The 18,210-nt window shown below is 47.3% G+C and overlaps 3 protein-coding genes across 4 annotated transcripts; all 3 read right to left on the bottom strand.

Moving 5' to 3' along the window:
• Positions 1–9,147: 9,147 nt before the first annotated feature.
• Positions 9,148–10,148, bottom strand: LOC121341162 (phospholipase A and acyltransferase 1-like). The gene is made up of 2 exons (XM_041414465.1): positions 9,863–10,148; positions 9,148–9,486 (listed from the first exon to the last, which is right to left on the bottom strand). Exons 1-2 carry the CDS (start codon positions 10,007–10,009, stop codon positions 9,250–9,252), a joined length of 384 nt encoding a protein of 127 aa, XP_041270399.1. The 5' UTR covers positions 10,010–10,148; the 3' UTR covers positions 9,148–9,249.
• On the bottom strand, positions 10,144–13,658 carry LOC121341088 (phospholipase A and acyltransferase 1-like). Its single transcript, XM_041414311.1, has 3 exons — positions 13,577–13,658; positions 13,123–13,391; positions 10,144–12,759 (listed from the first exon to the last, which is right to left on the bottom strand). The coding sequence occupies exons 1-3, from the start codon at positions 13,656–13,658 to the stop codon at positions 12,664–12,666; spliced, it is 447 nt and encodes a 148-aa protein (XP_041270245.1). The 3' UTR covers positions 10,144–12,663.
• Positions 13,659–16,088: 2,430 nt separating this feature from the next.
• Positions 16,089–17,771, bottom strand: LOC121341161 (phospholipase A and acyltransferase 1-like). Of its 2 annotated transcripts, none has more exons than XM_041414463.1 (4): positions 17,622–17,771; positions 17,236–17,446; positions 16,771–17,039; positions 16,089–16,389 (listed from the first exon to the last, which is right to left on the bottom strand). In XM_041414463.1, exons 2-4 carry the CDS (start codon positions 17,351–17,353, stop codon positions 16,267–16,269), a joined length of 510 nt encoding a protein of 169 aa, XP_041270397.1. In that variant the 5' UTR covers positions 17,354–17,446; positions 17,622–17,771; the 3' UTR covers positions 16,089–16,266. The 2 variants fall into 2 exon arrangements, with proteins under 2 accessions (XP_041270397.1, XP_041270398.1); XM_041414464.1 differs by having other exon boundaries at positions 17,236–17,353.
• Between the last annotated feature and the right edge of the window lie 439 nt (positions 17,772–18,210).

Raw genomic sequence — 18,210 nt, 5'->3', positions numbered from 1 at the left:
AAATTCACTGCTAAAATCGTTGTTCCTGAACTGAATTACTGGGCAAGGGCAAGATTCAGCCTTTTGAGAGGTTCCTTGAGAAGCTGAAGTGCTGTCTATGGAATGCTGCCCAGAACTTTTACTGCTGCCTCTCACTGATCTTGGCAAAGTCCATGTGAAAAGCTGGGGCTTTTACCTGCATAGGTGTGTTGGCTGCACATCACATTTTTGTATCTCCAGTATCTGTAGGATGAGTAGCACTCCCATGCTGAGCAAGTGCTCAGAGATGCCAGTGTACCTTTGTACTTAGAGTACTGGTGTCTATCATTTTGCAATTGCAATTTTTAAATCAAGATAAGGCATTCTCTCTAATGGCCTTGCAATGACAGTTAACTTCATCATTATCTCAGGAGATCCAGTTGTATGAATTAGATTGCAATAACTGGCAAAGCTCAGACACCCAACTAAATTAGAATTTCTTTATTTCTTCTTGCAATGGCAGTTTTGTAATGATAGTCTTTACAACTTGGTGGTTCTGTTGATATCCTGCAACTGTTGAGCACAAATAAACCTTCTACTAAGGGACTGCAGACAGCAAGGCTACATTTAAGGGTGCTGACTCTGGCATGAAGCAGGAATTGCTCCTTGAAGGCCAAGGGAGATACAGGGGCATGAATTGGAATGAAACAGAAAATTGCATCTCTGTTCCCACCACATCTTTTTCTATGTTAACTCAATGAACTCACATCCTGACTTTTAATGAGTGATGTGACACCTCCCTGGGTAACTCTGAGTTCAGTTTCTGTGCTGTTAGCACAGATCTGTAACTTCCTTTCTTGTTGACTACTGCTGTCTCACTGCAGTCACTTTCCCATCCACAGCAGTCTCCCAAGCTGCACCCCCTCGCTGAGGAGCATAACAAAGTTCAGGTTCCATCTGCACCAAGAGGGGAGTGAGTCACCTGCGTCTTATTTTCCTCACCAGCCTGTATAATGAACTAATATGTTGAAATGTATCTGGAATTGCACAGCAAAGGAGGAATGGGGCAGAGGGAGGTGAGGTGGGCAGGGCATCAAGAAGTGTGGACACAGCCTGTATGATGCAGTAATGATGCATCTGTATCTGCAGCATCTGTCATTATACAGTTGAAACCAATAATTTGTGTTAAGAGTCTAGAATAGCTTGGAAGTTGAATTTCACAAACAAACAACTAGATAACAATTCTGGCCTTCCAAGATCCACTTCCTGGCTCTGCTATAGGCTGATTACAAATCTTGTCAAGCAGTTTGCGAGTGGTTTTTAAAGAGTCTAGACACATGGCTCCCATCCAGGCATATACTTTCTTTCCCAGCCTCAGCTCCTCACCCATAAAATAGGAGTTACAGCTAATTTTGCCTCCCAAAGGCATTGAGAAGAGCAATAGTTAGGGTGGTGGGAGATGTAAAGGCCTTGGGTAGGTTTTCGTGGTCAGGGTGTTTTATGGACACTATGCAAATGGAGTTGAAGAAGCTCACTTGGAGAGAGAGGTTTAAAGGGCTGATCTTTGAGCTGTTGTTTTTCAGCCAGTATTATTTCTAAGAAGCACTGGTTTAAAATAATACAGTGGAGAAGATTACTGATACTCTGTGTGTCTTTAGACTTACTTTAACTGCCTAAAACTTGTGCACAAGTGAAGTTCATTTTTGTATTGGTCTACAGGAATCTTGTTACTTAGTCCCTGGAGACACGTTTCTTTTAGGTGGAAAAAGGTTCTGTCTCCCCTGTGATGCTGTCCTGGTTGATGGAAGCTGCGCTGTGAATGAAGGGATGTTCTCAGGTGCAGCACTGGAGGTAGAAATGCAAAGGTTCTCTGAAAGGGAACTATCTGTTGTGACAGCAAGTTATTTACTATTTATTAGTGTAGTTTGCTGCAGAAGGGAGAAAAGCTGTGGCTTGAATAATTCACAGTTGTCTTAAGCTTTTGGACACTGTCATTGTATAGTATGACTTTCTTATCCACATTAAAAACAAGTAACAGTTATGTACTCTTAGGAGTAGAAAATGAAAATGTGTACATAAGTAAATGGAGTTTCTTGACAGAATATGTATTTTTTTAGTTTTTGGTTTCTGCTGTTGCAGCAGTTCAGCTCAAGCCCACAGAGCAGAGAGGCCAGTGTCAGCCCTAAACATCAAGACACTGCAAGGCATAAACTTGGTTCAGGGACACAATGTGACCCAACCTCCTCATACACAATGTACAGAACCTACTGTACCATGGCTGGGAGGAGGCAAGAGAAGGAAAGGAGCTGCTCCTCCGTCTGCCATGTCCTGGCCTGGAATGGTTCTGGATCTCTACAATTAACTACCTTGTCGTTTCTGCTCCTTCCTTGTCAACCTTTCTCTCAAGAGAGATACCCAGGGGTTTTTGGGGAGGCAGAGTGTGATGGATGTCCCTGCTTCCTACTCAGCTCCTTCCCTCTGAGGAAAACACCGGGGCACTGCTGTGGCAGGTGTAGCCACAAAGGAGGCTGTTAATTCAAGGCAAACAGAACTCAGCAGCAGCCTGAGTGCTTTTAATTACCCTGAGGGCATTAGGAGAATGTGCACAGGGCTGATCAATTATGTCATTCTCAGCCCGGTTAATAAATAGTCTTAATCTAGTCAATAAACCTTTCATCTTGTAAATATTAGAATAATGCTCCTTCTGTTGAAATTAAGTCTTGCTGATTTTGGTGCTTGTCAAACATCACCTACCTTCTGCAAAATCCATGAGACCACAGATCAGAGCTACAAAGGTCACATGTCTTTAGGGACTTCCCTAAATCCTGGCAGGCCAGATCTCTATTCCAAGCCTAAAGACCATTGAAATCCTAAAGGAATAACCATATAAACATGAAAGTTGATTATATTAAACATTGTACTATTTAATTCATACTGCAAAATACAGTAACAGACTTCAGTGCATGTGATGCCAAGCTCAAAGTGTTAATCTTTTCCAGCGGCCAGGACAAATCACACACCCCATATCAGCTCCCAGGATCATTAGTGGTTATTAGTACACCAGATACTTCAACACCACAGAGACAATTATGCCATAATGAATGAAGAAATTCATTCCAAGAGGAGAATAATCACATTCCCAATACTTCTTAAGAAAGCAGAGAGGAAATTACTATCTGATGCAAATTAATGAGATGAAATTAATAAGCATCAACCAATAAAATACTCCTCCAGTGGGACCAGACTGCAGGCACGTAGTACAATCTCTTCTTGGCCTCCTCCAGTGCTCTGGGGAGGCTCCACTGAGGAGGTTCATGTTGAACAGGCTCACAGCCCACCAAAGGGCAGGCAGCTGAAGCAGTGCCAGAGTGATTTTCACCAAGGTACCCTTGCAGGCAGTGTTTCACATAAGCAGCAGAACAAAACTGGATCCATGCATCAGAATAAATTAATTTAATTGAAACCATCCTCTGGAAGGTAACACAACGTAAAGCTCTTTTTGCAGATGTGTCCAATGTGCATCCATCTCAGAAGGTGCTGGCGACCTCTTGCCAAGAACATGAGGAGGAGCTACTGCTGTGTGCATGGATCTCATTAGTCTATTTGCATAATTACTCTTTATTAAATGTTCACATTTTAAAATGTATTGTAAAACTAGCTGTCAGCTAAGCTCAACACTGTGAGGCAGTAAAGGAATTTAATTCTACTTACAAAATATCCTATTTTATGTTTAATAAGATATAAATATTTGTTGGTTTCATGGGATGTTTAGCAGCTTCACGGTATCTCTGAAGTATTATTTAATTAATAAGCCAATTATGATCAGGCTGAGAACAAGGTATAATATAGTGGAAACAGAAGAGGCTTTGATGGCCCAGAGGTACAACAGGTCCTGGATTCATTGTGCTTTTTAATAGAGCTGCTTGCTTCCAGATTAATTTCACTGTGCCTGTGCTAGTAACAGGGGATGCTAGTGGTGATCAAAGATAAATATATCTATTTAAAGTTCTCCTTAACAGGCCAGACTGAATAGTGATTGGCCATGTTGTGGTCTGGCAGACACACCTTCTCAGCCAGCAGCTCCTTAGGGGGGAATTAACTTCTGTGATGAAATTACAGGGTCTTCACCCAGCCCAGCCCTGCATGTCTTCAGTCTGAACTGCATGCCCAGGAGGGAATAAACCTCAAGGCCGGGCTGAAAGACAAAAGAAAGAAATAGAAAGACTGTCTTCATAGAAAGAGTCTGGGGCATGAATCTCAGAGTTATGCTGAGACATGGTGTCAAAAGGGTCTAACCAACTTATCCATTTTTAACACGAAGGTGGGAGGGACAAAGTGCCTGTGGCTATGCAGATGTAAAATCTACAGCTGGAAGTGAAACTGGGGCTCCTTATGGCTTTCAAACTGCTCCCAGGATCACTGGGAGTGCAGTGCTTATCCAGCCCTGTGAGTGAGCAGCCCCAGCACAAGCAGATCCTCCCTGTCCACACTGCAGCCTCACAACCCTTCTCCAAGGGCACATCGCCGGGATATTTTGAGAACCTGCTGTGGGTTATTTCCTCTCCAATAGGGCTGTTTCTGCTCACACAGCCATTGCTAAACAGGACTGCCATCCCAGCCCAGAGTGTTCTCCCATCTCAGTTACTTCACATCAAGATGAGCTCATGAGAATTAATAATTGAGTACTACTAAAGATGATTTGGGGTCTGCAGCATCTCTCTTATGAAGAGAAATTGTGGGAGCTGAGCCTGTTTAGTCTGGGGAAAAGTGAGAGGAAATCTCATTAATTGATACAAATTTCTCAAAGGTGGGTGTCAAGAGGAAGGTGCCACACTCTTTTCAGTGGCGCCCAGTGACAGGAGGAGCAGTGGCCATAAACTAAAACACAGACAGGTCCACCTCAATATGAGGGAGAATTAATTTCTATTGAGGGCAGCAGAGCACTGGAAGAGCTGTCCAGGGAGGTCTTGGAGTTCTCCCTCTCTGGAGATGTTCACAACCCACATGGATGGCTCCTGTGTTCCCTGCTCCAGGCAACCCTGCCTGGCAGGGGGGTTAGACTGGATGATCTCTAGAGTCCCTTCCAACCACAACAATTCTGTGATTCTGTGAAAACAGTTTTAACAGAAAATAGAAAGATTTAATTTAGAGAGAAAGTTTAGTTGTGTCATTAGATTAGATCTAATGACACAAGCCTCCAAACAAACCAACACAAGTACAAAATGTGTCTTCAAAATAATGTTCTACTTTCCTAGGTTTCTCAATAGCTCCACTTATCCAATCTAGATTATTTCTCTATTGATTCCAGCTTAGTGAATCATTAGCTACTACACTGTAGTGATTTGTGCATATACCTTCTGCTACACACTGCAATCACAAAGCTGTGATTGCAGTGTGTAGCAGAAGGTATATGCACAAAAATGCTGCAGAGTTAAAAGGAACTCTTTACTTTTACAACCACAGGAATCACCAGAAAATTGAAAATTTAGAAGAATTCTTACATTAACACATAAGCATTAAAGCAATTGCTCCAGTGATATGATTTACTATTGACAGGCAGCAAAGTCAGGCCCATTGAAGCAGACAAACTGGAGGGTTCCATTCCAGCTTCATTGCCTGGAGATTGGCAGAAAAATGCAAGGCAAACACAGCTGCTCCCTCTGTAAGCACAGCCAGGGATGGCTGCTTTTGGGTGCCAGGGGGAATTTAATGCTTTTAATGCCTAATAACTATCTCCTTGCTGGGGATTCAGAAGCAGCTCTGAGGAACAGAGGAAACCTAGGGGTTAGTTCATATCTACCCCAGGGTCTATGGAAGTGTGGTAAGGACTATGCATCCATTGTGGAGAAATCATTAATAGAGTGGTTCTTTCCTCAGGACCTGTGACATTACCACATTAGTAACTGGCAAGGTTTTGCAGATGCAGTGGCCACCTCAGTCATGCTTGACGTGTGCAGAACTAATGTAGTTATACATATTTGTCTGTGTGACAATTTGCTGGGCCAAATTTCAGTGTCTGAACTAGCAGCCTGTGGCTAACAGCAGGCTGGTATGTGTGAAAATGTGCAAAGAATCAAGTATCGCCAGGTGAAAGATTTACAAAGGGATCTTGCAGAAGGCTGTGTCCCTGATTTCCTGGAGGGAGGCTGACGAGGTGGAAGTGAAATGGCATGTTACGACCTCAGTCTGAAACTAAATGTTGTCTTATTTCTAGTAGGTGTATGCTCATACTGAGGTAAAGATCACCTTGAAAGAAGTCTGAAACCATTTTGCAATGAATGGAAATTCCTCTCAGATAATTGTCAAGCATTTCTACAGCTTGCTGTCAAAAGTAGGTTCAGAGAAAACAATGCACTTTCCTGTCCCCCTATTTTATTTCATGTCAGTGGTGTTCTGTTGGGAGAAAGTGTTTTTCTGTCAGCAGCTGTAACATCACATTTTGACAACTCCAGGCAAACTTCCACCATGCCTCAGGTTTAACCTGAACAGCTTGCTTTCAGCATCTTGTAACACCTCAGATGACAGGGGTGGCTATAGTGCTGTGAGCAGCTGCACAGTGGAGTTACTCCATGGTCACCTTCTCAATTCCAGTTTAATTAAAAACATCAACCCCATGCCCGTGTGCCACTTCCACAGCCAGCAATGGCCTCGCTCAGCAGGGCCATCAGGAATGTGAAATAACCACCTCTAGCAGCAGAGATCTTCAACAGCCATCACACAGTCCATTAAAAAGCTGGAGCTGGGACAGATTCTCAGATTTTATACTGTCTAGCCAGAGTTTCAGGTAGAAGAAACCTCAGGCTGAGCAGGGTTATTGCTGCTGTTATCAACCATCTGTTCTGCTCTTGGGAAGCTCTTGCCATGCCTGGCTGCTCTGAAGGCTGCTCAGAGCATGTGGTGATCACTGGCATCTCAGCATCTGACAGAACAGGCGAGGCAGAAAACTGCAGGATAAATACTCACTTAGAGGACACCTAAACCCTAAGGGGAGCAAAACCATGTCAAGGTTTTAGAATTGGGATTAAGGCATTTTACAAGCATCAGGGACCCACCAGGGAGGTCTAATACTGCCTCAGTGGAGCAATGGAAGCACAAATACTGCCAAGGCAGCTTTTCCATGCAGTTAATGGTGATTGTGCCTATCTTTGGCAGGATGTCTTCTGGCCAGAAGTCCAGCCTTGTTGAAGGGTTTCAGAACACAAGTAAGGGTCACTTTTTTTTTTTTTCTTTTCTTTTCTTCTGGAATCAAATCAATAATGTGTTTTTTTTTTTTTTTTTTTTTTTTTCTTCTGGAACAAAATCAATAATGTGTTTTCTTGAAGTTTGATTGTCCAATCTAGTGCTGCTCCAGTCTGATCTTTCCCACCCTCCCTTTCTCCACAAGCCATCCCACTTTGCATCTTTTGCAGCTGCTTCTCTTCCAGTTCCCTTACAGGCACCCCTCTGCATCTGGAGTCCCAGCACCCCTCACCCAGACAGAACCACTGCCCCTCTCCAGCATGGCATGGGAAGCAGCACTAAATGAGGCTGAGAGAAAAATGCCAAGGCAGACACCCACATTTACAAATAGTCCCAACTCCAGCAACTCCTGCTCGGTTGCTGGTGCTGTCCAGCAGCCTAGCAGAGCTGAAAACAACCTGGCATAGTTTGAGGGTCTGACCCTAAAAATACTCCTCCAGGTCCCCCAAGGGAAAGCTTTCTCCCCCAAATATGGTTCTCACTAATTACGGAAATAGCATTTTAAGCATAAACAAGACATGACACCTTTCTGAGAAAACAGTTCATTATTTATTAATTATGAGGTGGGAAGGATATTTTTCCATATCGTGACTGCCATGGATTTCAGGCTTTGAAAGTGCTCCATGCAGTGTTATCACTGTTAGAACAGGAGGTGTCTGTGACCTCATCTTTCACCTCCCAAGTCCCCAGCCTCCACTGTTTGCTGGAGATGATCAGGTGAGTTTGCTCACAGGGTACTGCTGCCTGCTCTGAGCTCTGAGGTGTATGGGGTTGCAAGTAGGAGTGCACAGCTCTCAAAGATGCTGACAAGCCAAACTTAATTCCTCAGGAACTCTAAAAAATATAGAAGAATGGGGGTTTGAATTGGGTTTGACCCTCAAATTTCAGTGCTGGGAGGTTTCTTGTGATGTTAGGAGAGCTTTGTGCATGGTAGCTAATATTTCTCGATCAGGTACAGAAATGAAATCACCTCAAAGGGCAAAACATGACCATCACCACAGGATAGATTTGCCTGCCCTTACTTAAAAACCTTTCAATCCAGATGCTGCAGACAGTCATGGAGCAGCCAGTAACAATGCCTTTTAACAAAATGTATGTGAAGATAATTACCTGTTTGTGTAGAAATGTGCTTGATTCCCAGAACTGTTGAGCAAATTAGTAATGTAAAAACAACAGCAGCTTAATCTGGGTATTAAAATTGTAGCTGCAGAATAAAACACAAGAAACAAACTACTGTAGATGAAGGTAGCTAAGTAGCTCTGCAATACCTTAAGGCAAAAATGTTTGTCTATGGAATTTGAACTGTTTTCTGCTCTTCTGAGGGACCCTAAATGTAGATCCTAAACACAGAAACCTCAGCAGCACTAAACCCACAGTACTGTAGCTGTAAGTAAGATTTGTGTTTTCTGTTTTGAGCAGGGAAGGTAGAGCTTCTGCTTTGCTCTGAACACCTGATCATTTAGGGCCTGATTCAGTTTGTTGGTACCATTGTGGTGTTTTGTGTTGTGGTTGCATCCCCACTGTTTATCAGTACATGGGTTTTTTATCTTTATTGGTATCACTCAGCAGGGGAGAAAGGCCATACAGGGCTTCAAGCTGAAAAGGATCTGAAAAGCTGTGAAATTACAGTCAGGGTATAGATTGACTGTAGGGACCCTGAGAGTTGGAAAAAAGCCCCATGATACAACTTCATTTCTTCCAAAAGAAGAAAGGGAGCTAGAAGGGTGTGAGTGCTGTCTAGCTGGCTGATGGAGGCCCAGGAAAAGGGTTTGCTATAAAATGGGGCTTTGGGAGACCAGGGGAAAAAAAACCAAAAACAACTTGAGAAAGAAGCCCATGTCTTAGGCAGGTGGAGGAGGGTAGTTAAAGAGAAATTACTTGCAGACAAAGCTATTATCAAACAGATAAAAGACAATTTTAGGCAAGATGAGTTTGAATTTTTACATTTTAATAAGTTTTTGAAGTAATTATCACAGCAGTTGCTAATAAGTGTTTATTACACTTGTGGCAAAAGCTGAACAGTGACCAGGAAGAGCCTTGCTTGAGCTCTTCCTAACAGCAACTCTGTTCTAGTATATTTCTCCCTGCCTTTTTAAATTTGCCAAAAGTGATGGAATGAACAATATTGCTGGAAGAGAAACCAATACTGGCAGGAAGACTGCCACTACCAGCAGCCACAAAAGGAGCACTGGCCATAAAAGGAATACCAGCCACAATAAAACTGGCAGTTCCTATCCCAGCCATCACTACAGAAGAAACAGAATTAATATTTTGAAGTGCTGCCTTTGCCTGTAAAGAGAAAGTAAAACACACGTTAGAGACATTATAAGCACTTATATTTACAGACAGATATGATAACTGAGAACACCCAAAAATAATCAGGGTAATTGAATCCAGGTCAGATGTCCCCCATTATCAGAAGGGGTGACAGGCAGGTTTGTGCCCCCAGGAGGTGGCACTCAGTCAGAGGGCACTGTCAGGGTGCAGGCAGAGCACAGTGACCCTCCAGGGGCAGGGGCTCTGGGGAGGCAGCGCTGCTTTGGAGCCCACGCCTGGCGCTGGGCTGTCCCCATGCAGGCTGCAGGCTGTGTCCCAGTGCCCAGCTCACAGCCAGCAGCCAGGAGGGGCTCTGGGAGGCACCAGGGGCTCACCCCGGGACACTGACCTGCTCAGAGACTCCCTCTCCGTAGCGGAGCTCTGTCACAAAGTGCTCACAGTTGCTGCCAAACCCACGATAGTTCAACTCCCTGTCATTATCATTCTCAGCACGCTGAATGATCTCCTTCACTAGCAGAGGAGAGTATGAATGCATGGATTAGATTTATGTGAACCCACCTGTAAAGAGAGTGAGCTGAGACCCCACAGCCAGGCTCGGAGCTGCACGATGCTGCAGCTTCAGCCCAAGTTTTCATCTTCTGATGTGAACCAGATTCACATGGCTGAAATCCCTACAAAAGCCCCTCCATTTAGGGAGGGGCTGCACCTGTCCTGGCTGTGCCTCAGAACACATACATGGATATTTTTCTTGGCTTTTGGGAAAAGAACAGCCTTGACTGTACTCATTACCAACTGTAAAACCACCTAACTGGTATAGCTGTGAAAAAGGCTTTGATTCAATTTCCAGGAATCCAAGAAGGAGTTTCAGTTTCAGTTTCAGTTTGATTATGTCATGTTTTCCTGTATTAAAACTAAAAATAATTACGGATGTAATAACAAAGGGCAGCAGAAAAACAACAGGAATTCTTGATTTGATTATTGCAAACATCTAAAAACTTATGTTTAATAAAAACAATGAATTACTTATATTCCTTTGCTTGCATGCAAAAAAAGCAAATGTACCTTTTGATGTACCTACTAAACCATCTTTTTCTCAAGGCACAAAGTTTTCACTTTAACTTCTCTGATTCCCTCCCCGATGGGGCTGGCAGGGGAGTGAGTGAGCAAGTGGCTGCCTGGTGCTTTGCTGCTGGCTGGGGTTAAACCTGGACAAGAGAAGACAAAACCAGCCAGCCTCTCACACACAGCTGTGCTGCCCTCACCTGTCCCTGCAGGCCGGGCAGTTTCCTGTAAGAAAAGCAACCCAGGGTTCTGTGTCTCACAGGTGGGATGCAGGTAACCTGGTTCCAAACACTCAAGGCAGATCCTCCAGGCAAAGGACAATAATGCACACTTGGCCTGAACAGCTTTCTTGCAAGACAATGCACACATCAGCTTTGTGCCAAGGAAATGGTGTGGCTCAGCACATTGGGAGATGAAGCACAGGTGCTGCACAGCTCATTCTTCACATCCCTCACTTCCAGCACTGCAGGGACCCTGGCTTTGCCTTCCTGCTGGCTGGGGGAAGATTGACTTGGTACTTTAGAATGATTATGAATGCTTTGCAATCAACATCTGATCACTGAAGAGAGAATGGCCCCAGCTCCGAGGGTCGAAATCCCCTTGCCGCCTTTGTAATTCATTAAGCACCTCTGGCTTTTTTGCAGCTCAAATAGCAGAATCCAAGAAGGGGTTGAGAGTTGCAAGGAATCACAAAAATTACCTTGCAACCTTGTTCAGGTTCAAGGTCAACAATCACTGCAGAAACAGGGGTGAAGTGGGAAATTTCGATGGCACAGTGCAAGGAAGAGCCGATTGAGAAAAAGACAGCTGGGTTTCCCTGTCAGACCTCCCCACGTCGGGGGTCTGCTGCTGCCAAAGAGAACCAGAAGAGCCAGGGAAAAGAACACATTGTAGGCAGGTAACAACTGAGCAAAACACCATCACACCAAAATCAGAATGACCCTGTAAAACATGGAAGGATCCAGTCTGTATGACCTGCCCTTGCTTCCTGTCTCCTCAGCTCCCAGGAGCCGCTCAGTGTAGGCAGCACAAGCTGCCTAAGGTTTCAAGACACAGCACATGCCCTGCCTGTCCTTTTGCAGAGCTGGCAGCCAGGGCTTTCCCACTCTGATGGGTTTAGGCTTCTAGGTGAACTTTTCCCATTGTCATGGTGAAGATGCTGGGAGTGGGAGAGGATGGAGGAAGTGGTTGGAGGGTGAACGAGTCCTATAAGGGAATTGGCTGATATCCCAGGCACATCAAGAAATTACTTGGGGAGGGGAATGGGGGGTTTGGCAGTTTTGTAGCTGGTGGTGGTGATCTCCTTCCCTCGGGGGAATCAGAGCTGTTGCGCGGTGCCGCGGGCAGCGGTGCGCTCTGTGCCGGGACTTGGCTGCCCTGTGTGCCGGTCCCTGCCCTGTGTGCCGGTCCCTGCTCTCGGTGCCGGTCCCTGCTCTCTGTGCCGGTCCCTGCCCTGTGTGCCGGTCCCTGCTCTCTGTGCCGGTCCCTGCCCTGTGTGCCGGTCCCTGCTCTCGGTGCCGGTCCCTGCTCTCGGTGCCGGCCCCGCGCTCTGCCGGTGGCTGCTCTGTGGCTCGGCACCACACACTCCGAGTCTCAGCTGGAAAACGCAGTAAACCCTCAGCGGTCCTTTCTATTGCAGTGATACACAGAAATAGCCTCCAGGAGCTAGCTGATCAAATCAGGAGGAAAAGTCTGCACCAGTGCTCAGCAAAGCACTCCAGGGGAGGTGTGTGGGATGGGGAAGGAATGGATAACTTATTTGCAATTTCTCCCAGACTACAACAAAAAAAACCACGATCACACATATAAAAGCTCACGTGGCAAGCAGACTACAGCTGCTGGGGATCACCTTGAATGGTGACAATCTTGGTTTGTTATTCCTTACTGGGATTGCTGGGAGAAGCAAGGCCAAAATGTTAAACTGGCAAACAATGTTAAAGCGAAATACATAAACAAGAATTTCAGGGAAATAGGAGTTAAGATTTCAGAAATTTTCTCGTGCTTTATTTAGCATTTACACCAATTGTATCCTGTTGCCAGAAAGCCCTGAGGACAAGTGTAGCAAAACCGCTGGCAGGATCACCCCCTGCGATGCTCTGAGCTTTTCCTGACAACCAGTCAGTAGCACTATCTCCTGAGGAATGCATTTGCAACAACAGTGGCAACACCAGCAACAATACCTAGGGCTGCTGCTGTAACACCGTCATAAGCTGCATCTTGGACCTATAAAAGGGAGAGCAAAACACAGGCTGGAAACAAGAGGAGCATTTATATTTACAACCCATCCAGCATGATAATATTGAAAGCACAGGGATAATCATGGTAAATAAACCAGTGAAGGCATGTGCCCCATTATCAGAAGGGGTAACAGGCAGGTTTGTGCCCCCAGGAGGTGGCACTCAGTCAGAGGGCACTGTCAGGGTGCAGGCAGAGCACAGTGACCCTCCAGGGGCAGGGGCTCTGGGGAGGCAGCGCTGCTTTGGAGCCCACGCCTGGCGCTGGGCTGTCCCCATGCAGGCTGCAGGCTGTGTCCCAGTGCCCAGCTCACAGCCAGCAGCCAGGAGGGGCTCACCCCGGGACACTGACCTGCTCACAGAGTGCTTCACCGTAGCGGAGCTTTGTCACAAAATGCTCACAGTTCTTGTTAAACACATTATATGTCACCTCCTTGCCAATCCATTGCTCAGCACGCCGGATGATCTCCTCCACAGGGCGAGGAGTGCGGGAGCGGTCATACTTGTTGTTGACACGCCATTTACTATTTCCCACCACCTCCTTCAGGAGCTGCTTCTTCACCTTGGCTTTTCCGGCACATACTGACGAGCTGCTAGCCAACACAGATGAGGCTCCTTCATCTGGGGAAGCCAAGGAGGCGATAGTGCAGTCAGGCAGAGCCCCTCTGTACACTCCAAGACCTCAGATGAGTTACTGACTCCGCTCGGAAAGCGCAGCTACACACACAGGGGCCCGGAGAGGGAGACAGGGCTCCTGGGGCAACCCAACACCCACTCAGCACCTTGCCAGGCTGCACCAGCCTTACCTGTCACGTGGATGACATATTCATCCCCCACGTAGAGCGCCCAGTGATCATAAATGGTCCGAAATATATCGCCCGCTCGCATCCCCGAGCTCCGCTCACCTCAGCGCCTGTCCCGCTGCTGCCATGCCCGGGCTCAAAGTCTCCTCTACCGGCTATAAATAGGGAGCACGAAGCGCCTGGCTGTAACCTGCCGGGCTCACTGACGGCTTCGCCCCGGACCTATCCCGTCGGGACACACCTGCCACCTGCTCCAGGAAGGCTCTGCTCTCGAGGTTGTTGCCAAAACCACCGTTGGGTGAAAAATCTGGCCCTACCACCATGGAAATTGGGCCACCCGCTCTTTGCCAGATGCCCCTACCCTCAAGGGATGCTTCTGTTCCATGGCAGGCAACAACTCTGACACTGCTCCCATACATATGGCAGGATATCATTTTGTAAAAGTGCAACCTCTGGATCATGTTTATAGTCTGGCTTGTGTGCCACTCAACCTGTACCAAATCCAGTAGAGGATGTAAAGGGTCAGTGTAAATAGCCTTGTGTAAATGCAAAAAACTATGCAGCAGCAACTTGATGGATTAGATTTACATTACCCCACCTACAAAGTGAATGAAGAGGACCAGGTGAGGCCCCTGAGCCAGGCTCAGGGCTGCACTATGCTGCAGCTTCCTGTCTTATACTGAATCAGCCCAGGTTTTCATCCTCTGATGTGCACTAGATTCAGATGTTTAATGTCCTACAAATGCCATTCTTTTTAGGGACACACTGTGCCTGTGCTGGGTGTGCCCCACAGCACAGGCAATGAGAGTTCTCTCAGCTGTAGGGAAAAGAACAGCCTTGACTCTATTCCATGGCAACTTGAGCAGGTCTCAGGACTTGCCAGCATTTGCTGGAAAGGCTCAGAAGTGCAGAATGTAGCAAGTGATGGATTTTGCTACTCCTCCTCACACTCTCACCACATGGTTCCAGCAGTGTTCCACCAAATCCTGTCAATGCACCCACCAGGCTCCATGGAAAGGTATCCCACCATGAACAACATCACCCTGACTGCAAGGAGATGCCCAGTACAACTGCAAACTTCAGCTTTCTGTGAAATGTTGCAGCTTTCAAGAACGAGACAATACCCCAGATAAACTAATACCAGTTCTCTTGTATTCCAGGATGAAGCAGAGATGTGAGAGGCCCATATGATGCCCTCACACAGCGCTCACTTATCAGCGCTCCCTTATGCAGAGAGAATGCTCTGAGAGCAGAAAGGTTAAAGCTCATGGGTTACTGTATAACCACCTAAATAGTTTAGCCATGAAGGAAGTTTCAATTCCATTTCCAGGAATCCAGAAAGGAGTTTCACTTTCAGTTTGATTGTAATGTGTTTTCTGTGTTAAAACGAGGAACTTTCTTCCAATGTAATAACAAAGGACAGTACAAAATACAACTGGAAACTTTGGCTTGGTTATTTCAAACACTGAAAAACTGCTGTTTAAAAAAGCAATGAATTGATTCCTTGTTTTGCTTTGTTGCATGCAAAGCTTTTGGTTTACCTACTAAACCTACTTTTTCTCAAGCCACAAGTTTTTTACTCTTCTGATTCCCTCCCCGATGGGGCTGGCAGGGGAGTGAGTGAGCAAGTGGCTGCCTGGTGCTTTGCTGCTGGCTGGGGTTAAACCTGGACAACCTGTTCAGAGCAGACAAAACCAGCCAGCCTCTCACACACAGCTGTGCTGCCCTCACCTGTCCCTGCAGGCCGGGCAGTTTCCTGTAAGAAAAGCAACCCAGGGTTCTGTGTCTCACAGGTGGGATGCAGTTCCAAACACTTAAATCAGATCCTCCAGCTAAAGCACACTTGAACAGTTTTCTTGCAAGACAATGCACACATCAGCTTTGTGCCAAGGAAATGGTGTGGCTCAGGACATTTGTAAACACTTTGTAGGCAGGGAAAAACCAATTTAAACACCATCATGCCAGAGCACTCCTGTAAAACTATGAAGGGTACAGCTTATAAAACCTGACCTTCCCTCTGACTCCCAGGAGTTTCTCAGTTTAAGCAGCACAAGTACAGGCTCAAGACACTGCACACGCCCTGCCTGCTCCTGTGCAGACACTGCAGCCAGGGCTTTCCCACCTAAATAAAGCCTCAGCTGGAAAACTCTCAGCAGTACTTTTTTGACGTTTTTTGAAAGTTGAGGTTAAGATCACAGATATACAGAAAAAGCCTACAGGAACCAACTGATGAAAATGGTTGAAAAACTTGCACCCAGGCTTCTGTGCAATGTGCCCAGACAGTGCAAATGCGCCCAGACTACCACAAAAATCATCACAGGCAACGAAATAAAAGTAGTAACGGCAAGCAGGCTAATGCTGCTGGAGGTCACCTTAAATGGTGCCAAACTTGACTTTTTATTTCTTGATGAGATAGCAGGGAAAAGCAAGGCTGAATAGTTGAATTTGGATGCAAAGTTAGATAAAAGAAAATTTTTGGGAAATTAAAAGGATTTGGGAAATTAAAGGAAATTTGGATTTCTGACATTTTATTTAATTAAATACTCATAATTTATTCTTATATTATTTAATATTTACAGCAAGGGTGGCACAGTTGCTAGGAAGCCTTGGTGGCAGGTGGAGCAAAAGCTGACCAGTGACTGCTGTGGCCAGGAGATGCCCCTGCCTTGGTCTGAGCTCTTCGTGACAGCCCATCAGTAGTACTTTCTTTCTCTCTTGGATGAGTCCCCAAACAAGCCCTTCACAACAACGGTGGCAAGACCAGCAAGAATGATACCTCCTACAGCTGCTGTAGCACCAATTACAGCTTTTGTGACCTATAAAGGGAAAGTAAAACTCAGGCTGGAAACATGAGGAGCACTTATGTTTACTCCCCCCCCAGCATGATAATATAGATAAGGCAGGGATACTCAGGGTAAATAAATCAGTGAAGGCATGTGCCCCATTATCAGAAGGGGTGACAGGCAGGTTTGTGCCCCCAGGAGGTGGCACTCAGTCAGAGGGCACTGTCAGGGTGCAGGCAGAGCACAGTGACCCTCCAGGGGCAGGGGCTCTGGGGAGGCAGCGCTGCTTTGGAGCCCACGCCTGGCGCTGGGCTGTCCCCATGCAGGCTGCAGGCTGTGTCCCAGTGCCCAGCTCACAGCCAGCAGCCAGGAGGGGCTCTGGGAGGCACCAGGGGCTCACCCCGGGACACTGACCTGCTCAGAGACTCCCTCTCCGTAGCGGAGCTCTGTCACAAAGTGCTCACAGTTTCTGTTAAGTACATCGTATGTCACCTCCCTGTCAATCCATTCTTCAGCACGCCGGATGATCTCCTCCACAGGGCGAGGAGTGCGGGAGCGGTCATACTTGTTGTTGACACGCCATTTATTATTTCCCACCACCTCCTTCAGGAGCTGCTTCTTCACCTTGGCCTTTTTGGTGAATATTGATGTGGTGCTCACTGACAGAGATGGGGATCCTTCATCTGGGGAAGTCAGGGAAGAGATAAGACAGGCAGGCAGACCCTCTCTGGCCTCTGCATGACCTCTGATGGTTTCCTCTGCTCCTGGAAAGGACATCTACAGACACAGGGTCTACCAGCAGCAGGACATGGAGGGAGATAGGGCTCTTGGTGCATCCCAACACCCACTCTGTACATTGTCAGGCGGCACCAGCCTTACCTACAGGTGTGACGTTGATCACATATCCATCACCCACGTAGAGCGCCCAGTGCTGGTATCCTGGCCGGTCGACCTCGATCAGGTCCCCGGGCTGGGGGTCGCGCCTGCCTTCTGCCATGTCCGGACGCTGCGGTCAGGCCGTGCAGCCGCAGCCGGGCTGGCTCAGCGCAGGGCAGAGCGCAGCGGGGAGGCGAGGGCTGTGCAGGGGCAGCTGCCGGGAGCGCAGGCCGGGGCCGGGCCGGGCCCGCTCCGCTGCCGGGACGCGGCTGCCCGGGGCTGCCCGCGGTGCCCAGCCCTGCCCGGCCTCTGGGGCACCTCCGGCCCGCCCGGATGGAGGGGCCGCGTCCTGCTGGAATCGCCCGCTCGCATCCCCGAGCTCCGCTCACCTCAGCGCCTGTCCCGCTGCTGCCGGGGCAGGGATCCCGGCCCGGTGCTCTCGCTGTAAATAGGATGAAGATGGCGCTTGCGTCGATCCTGTCGGGCTCACGGGCGACGCTGACCGACAGCTGCCTCGTCCGTCTCCTCTTCCATCTCGTCCCGTCCCACCGCCCCCGCCTTCTCCCTCCCACCGCTCCTCCCATCCGGGCGCTCCGCTCCCGTGATTGTTGCGAAAACGGCTGGTTTAGTGGAAAATCCGATCCTGCCCCCGAGAAGGATGTGCCATTGCCACTTTCCCGGAGCCTTCCGCAGCTCCTCGAGCCCCTCCAGCCGCGGAGTGGCTCCGGTCCCGCTCGGCCGAGCGGTGAGCGGGCATCCCTCAGCAGGAAACCTTTCGAGACAAAAGTGGGGTGCTTCCGTTCTACTTCTTCACCGTGATGAGAAACAAAGGAGGTGGAGCTCTGAGTGAAATAATTTTAGGGCAAAGGGATTTTTAGGTTGTGTTTTTATAACGTGGCCTGTGCCTTTCCTTTGGGACTGCAGAGGAATTCCATGATTGTGCCGCGCCAGGGTCCTGATCCAAGAGACAGGCACAGC

The sequence above is a fragment of the Onychostruthus taczanowskii genome, unplaced genomic scaffold, assembly GCF_017590055.1.
Source record: "Onychostruthus taczanowskii isolate IOZ18803 unplaced genomic scaffold, ASM1759005v1 scaffold45, whole genome shotgun sequence".
In the NCBI taxonomy this organism is placed as follows: domain Eukaryota; kingdom Metazoa; phylum Chordata; class Aves; order Passeriformes; family Passeridae; genus Onychostruthus; species Onychostruthus taczanowskii.
This window is presented reverse-complemented; position numbering and strand designations above follow the sequence as displayed.

Bases quoted from the DNA above. Each gene is read 5' to 3' on its own strand.
- LOC121341088 (XM_041414311.1), bottom strand. From the start codon at position 13,658: ATGCGAGCGGGCGATATATTTCGGACCATTTATGATCACTGGGCGCTC. The intron at 13,392-13,576 runs GTAAGGCTGGTG...TGGCTTCCCCAG, and splicing joins ATATGTCATCCACGTGACAG to ATGAAGGAGCCTCATCTGTG. The intron at 12,760-13,122 runs GTCAGTGTCCCG...TCCCTTTTATAG, and splicing joins GTGAAGCACTCTGTGAGCAG to GTCCAAGATGCAGCTTATGA.
- LOC121341161 (XM_041414463.1), bottom strand. From the start codon at position 17,353: ATGGCAGAAGGCAGGCGCGACCCCCAGCCCGGGGACCTGATCGAGGTC. The intron at 17,040-17,235 runs GTAAGGCTGGTG...TGACTTCCCCAG, and splicing joins GATCAACGTCACACCTGTAG to ATGAAGGATCCCCATCTCTG. The intron at 16,390-16,770 runs GTCAGTGTCCCG...TTCCCTTTATAG, and splicing joins GAGAGGGAGTCTCTGAGCAG to GTCACAAAAGCTGTAATTGG.
- LOC121341162 (XM_041414465.1), bottom strand. From the start codon at position 10,009: ATGCATTCATACTCTCCTCTGCTAGTGAAGGAGATCATTCAGCGTGCT. The intron at 9,487-9,862 runs GTCAGTGTCCCG...TTCTCTTTACAG, and splicing joins GAGAGGGAGTCTCTGAGCAG to GCAAAGGCAGCACTTCAAAA.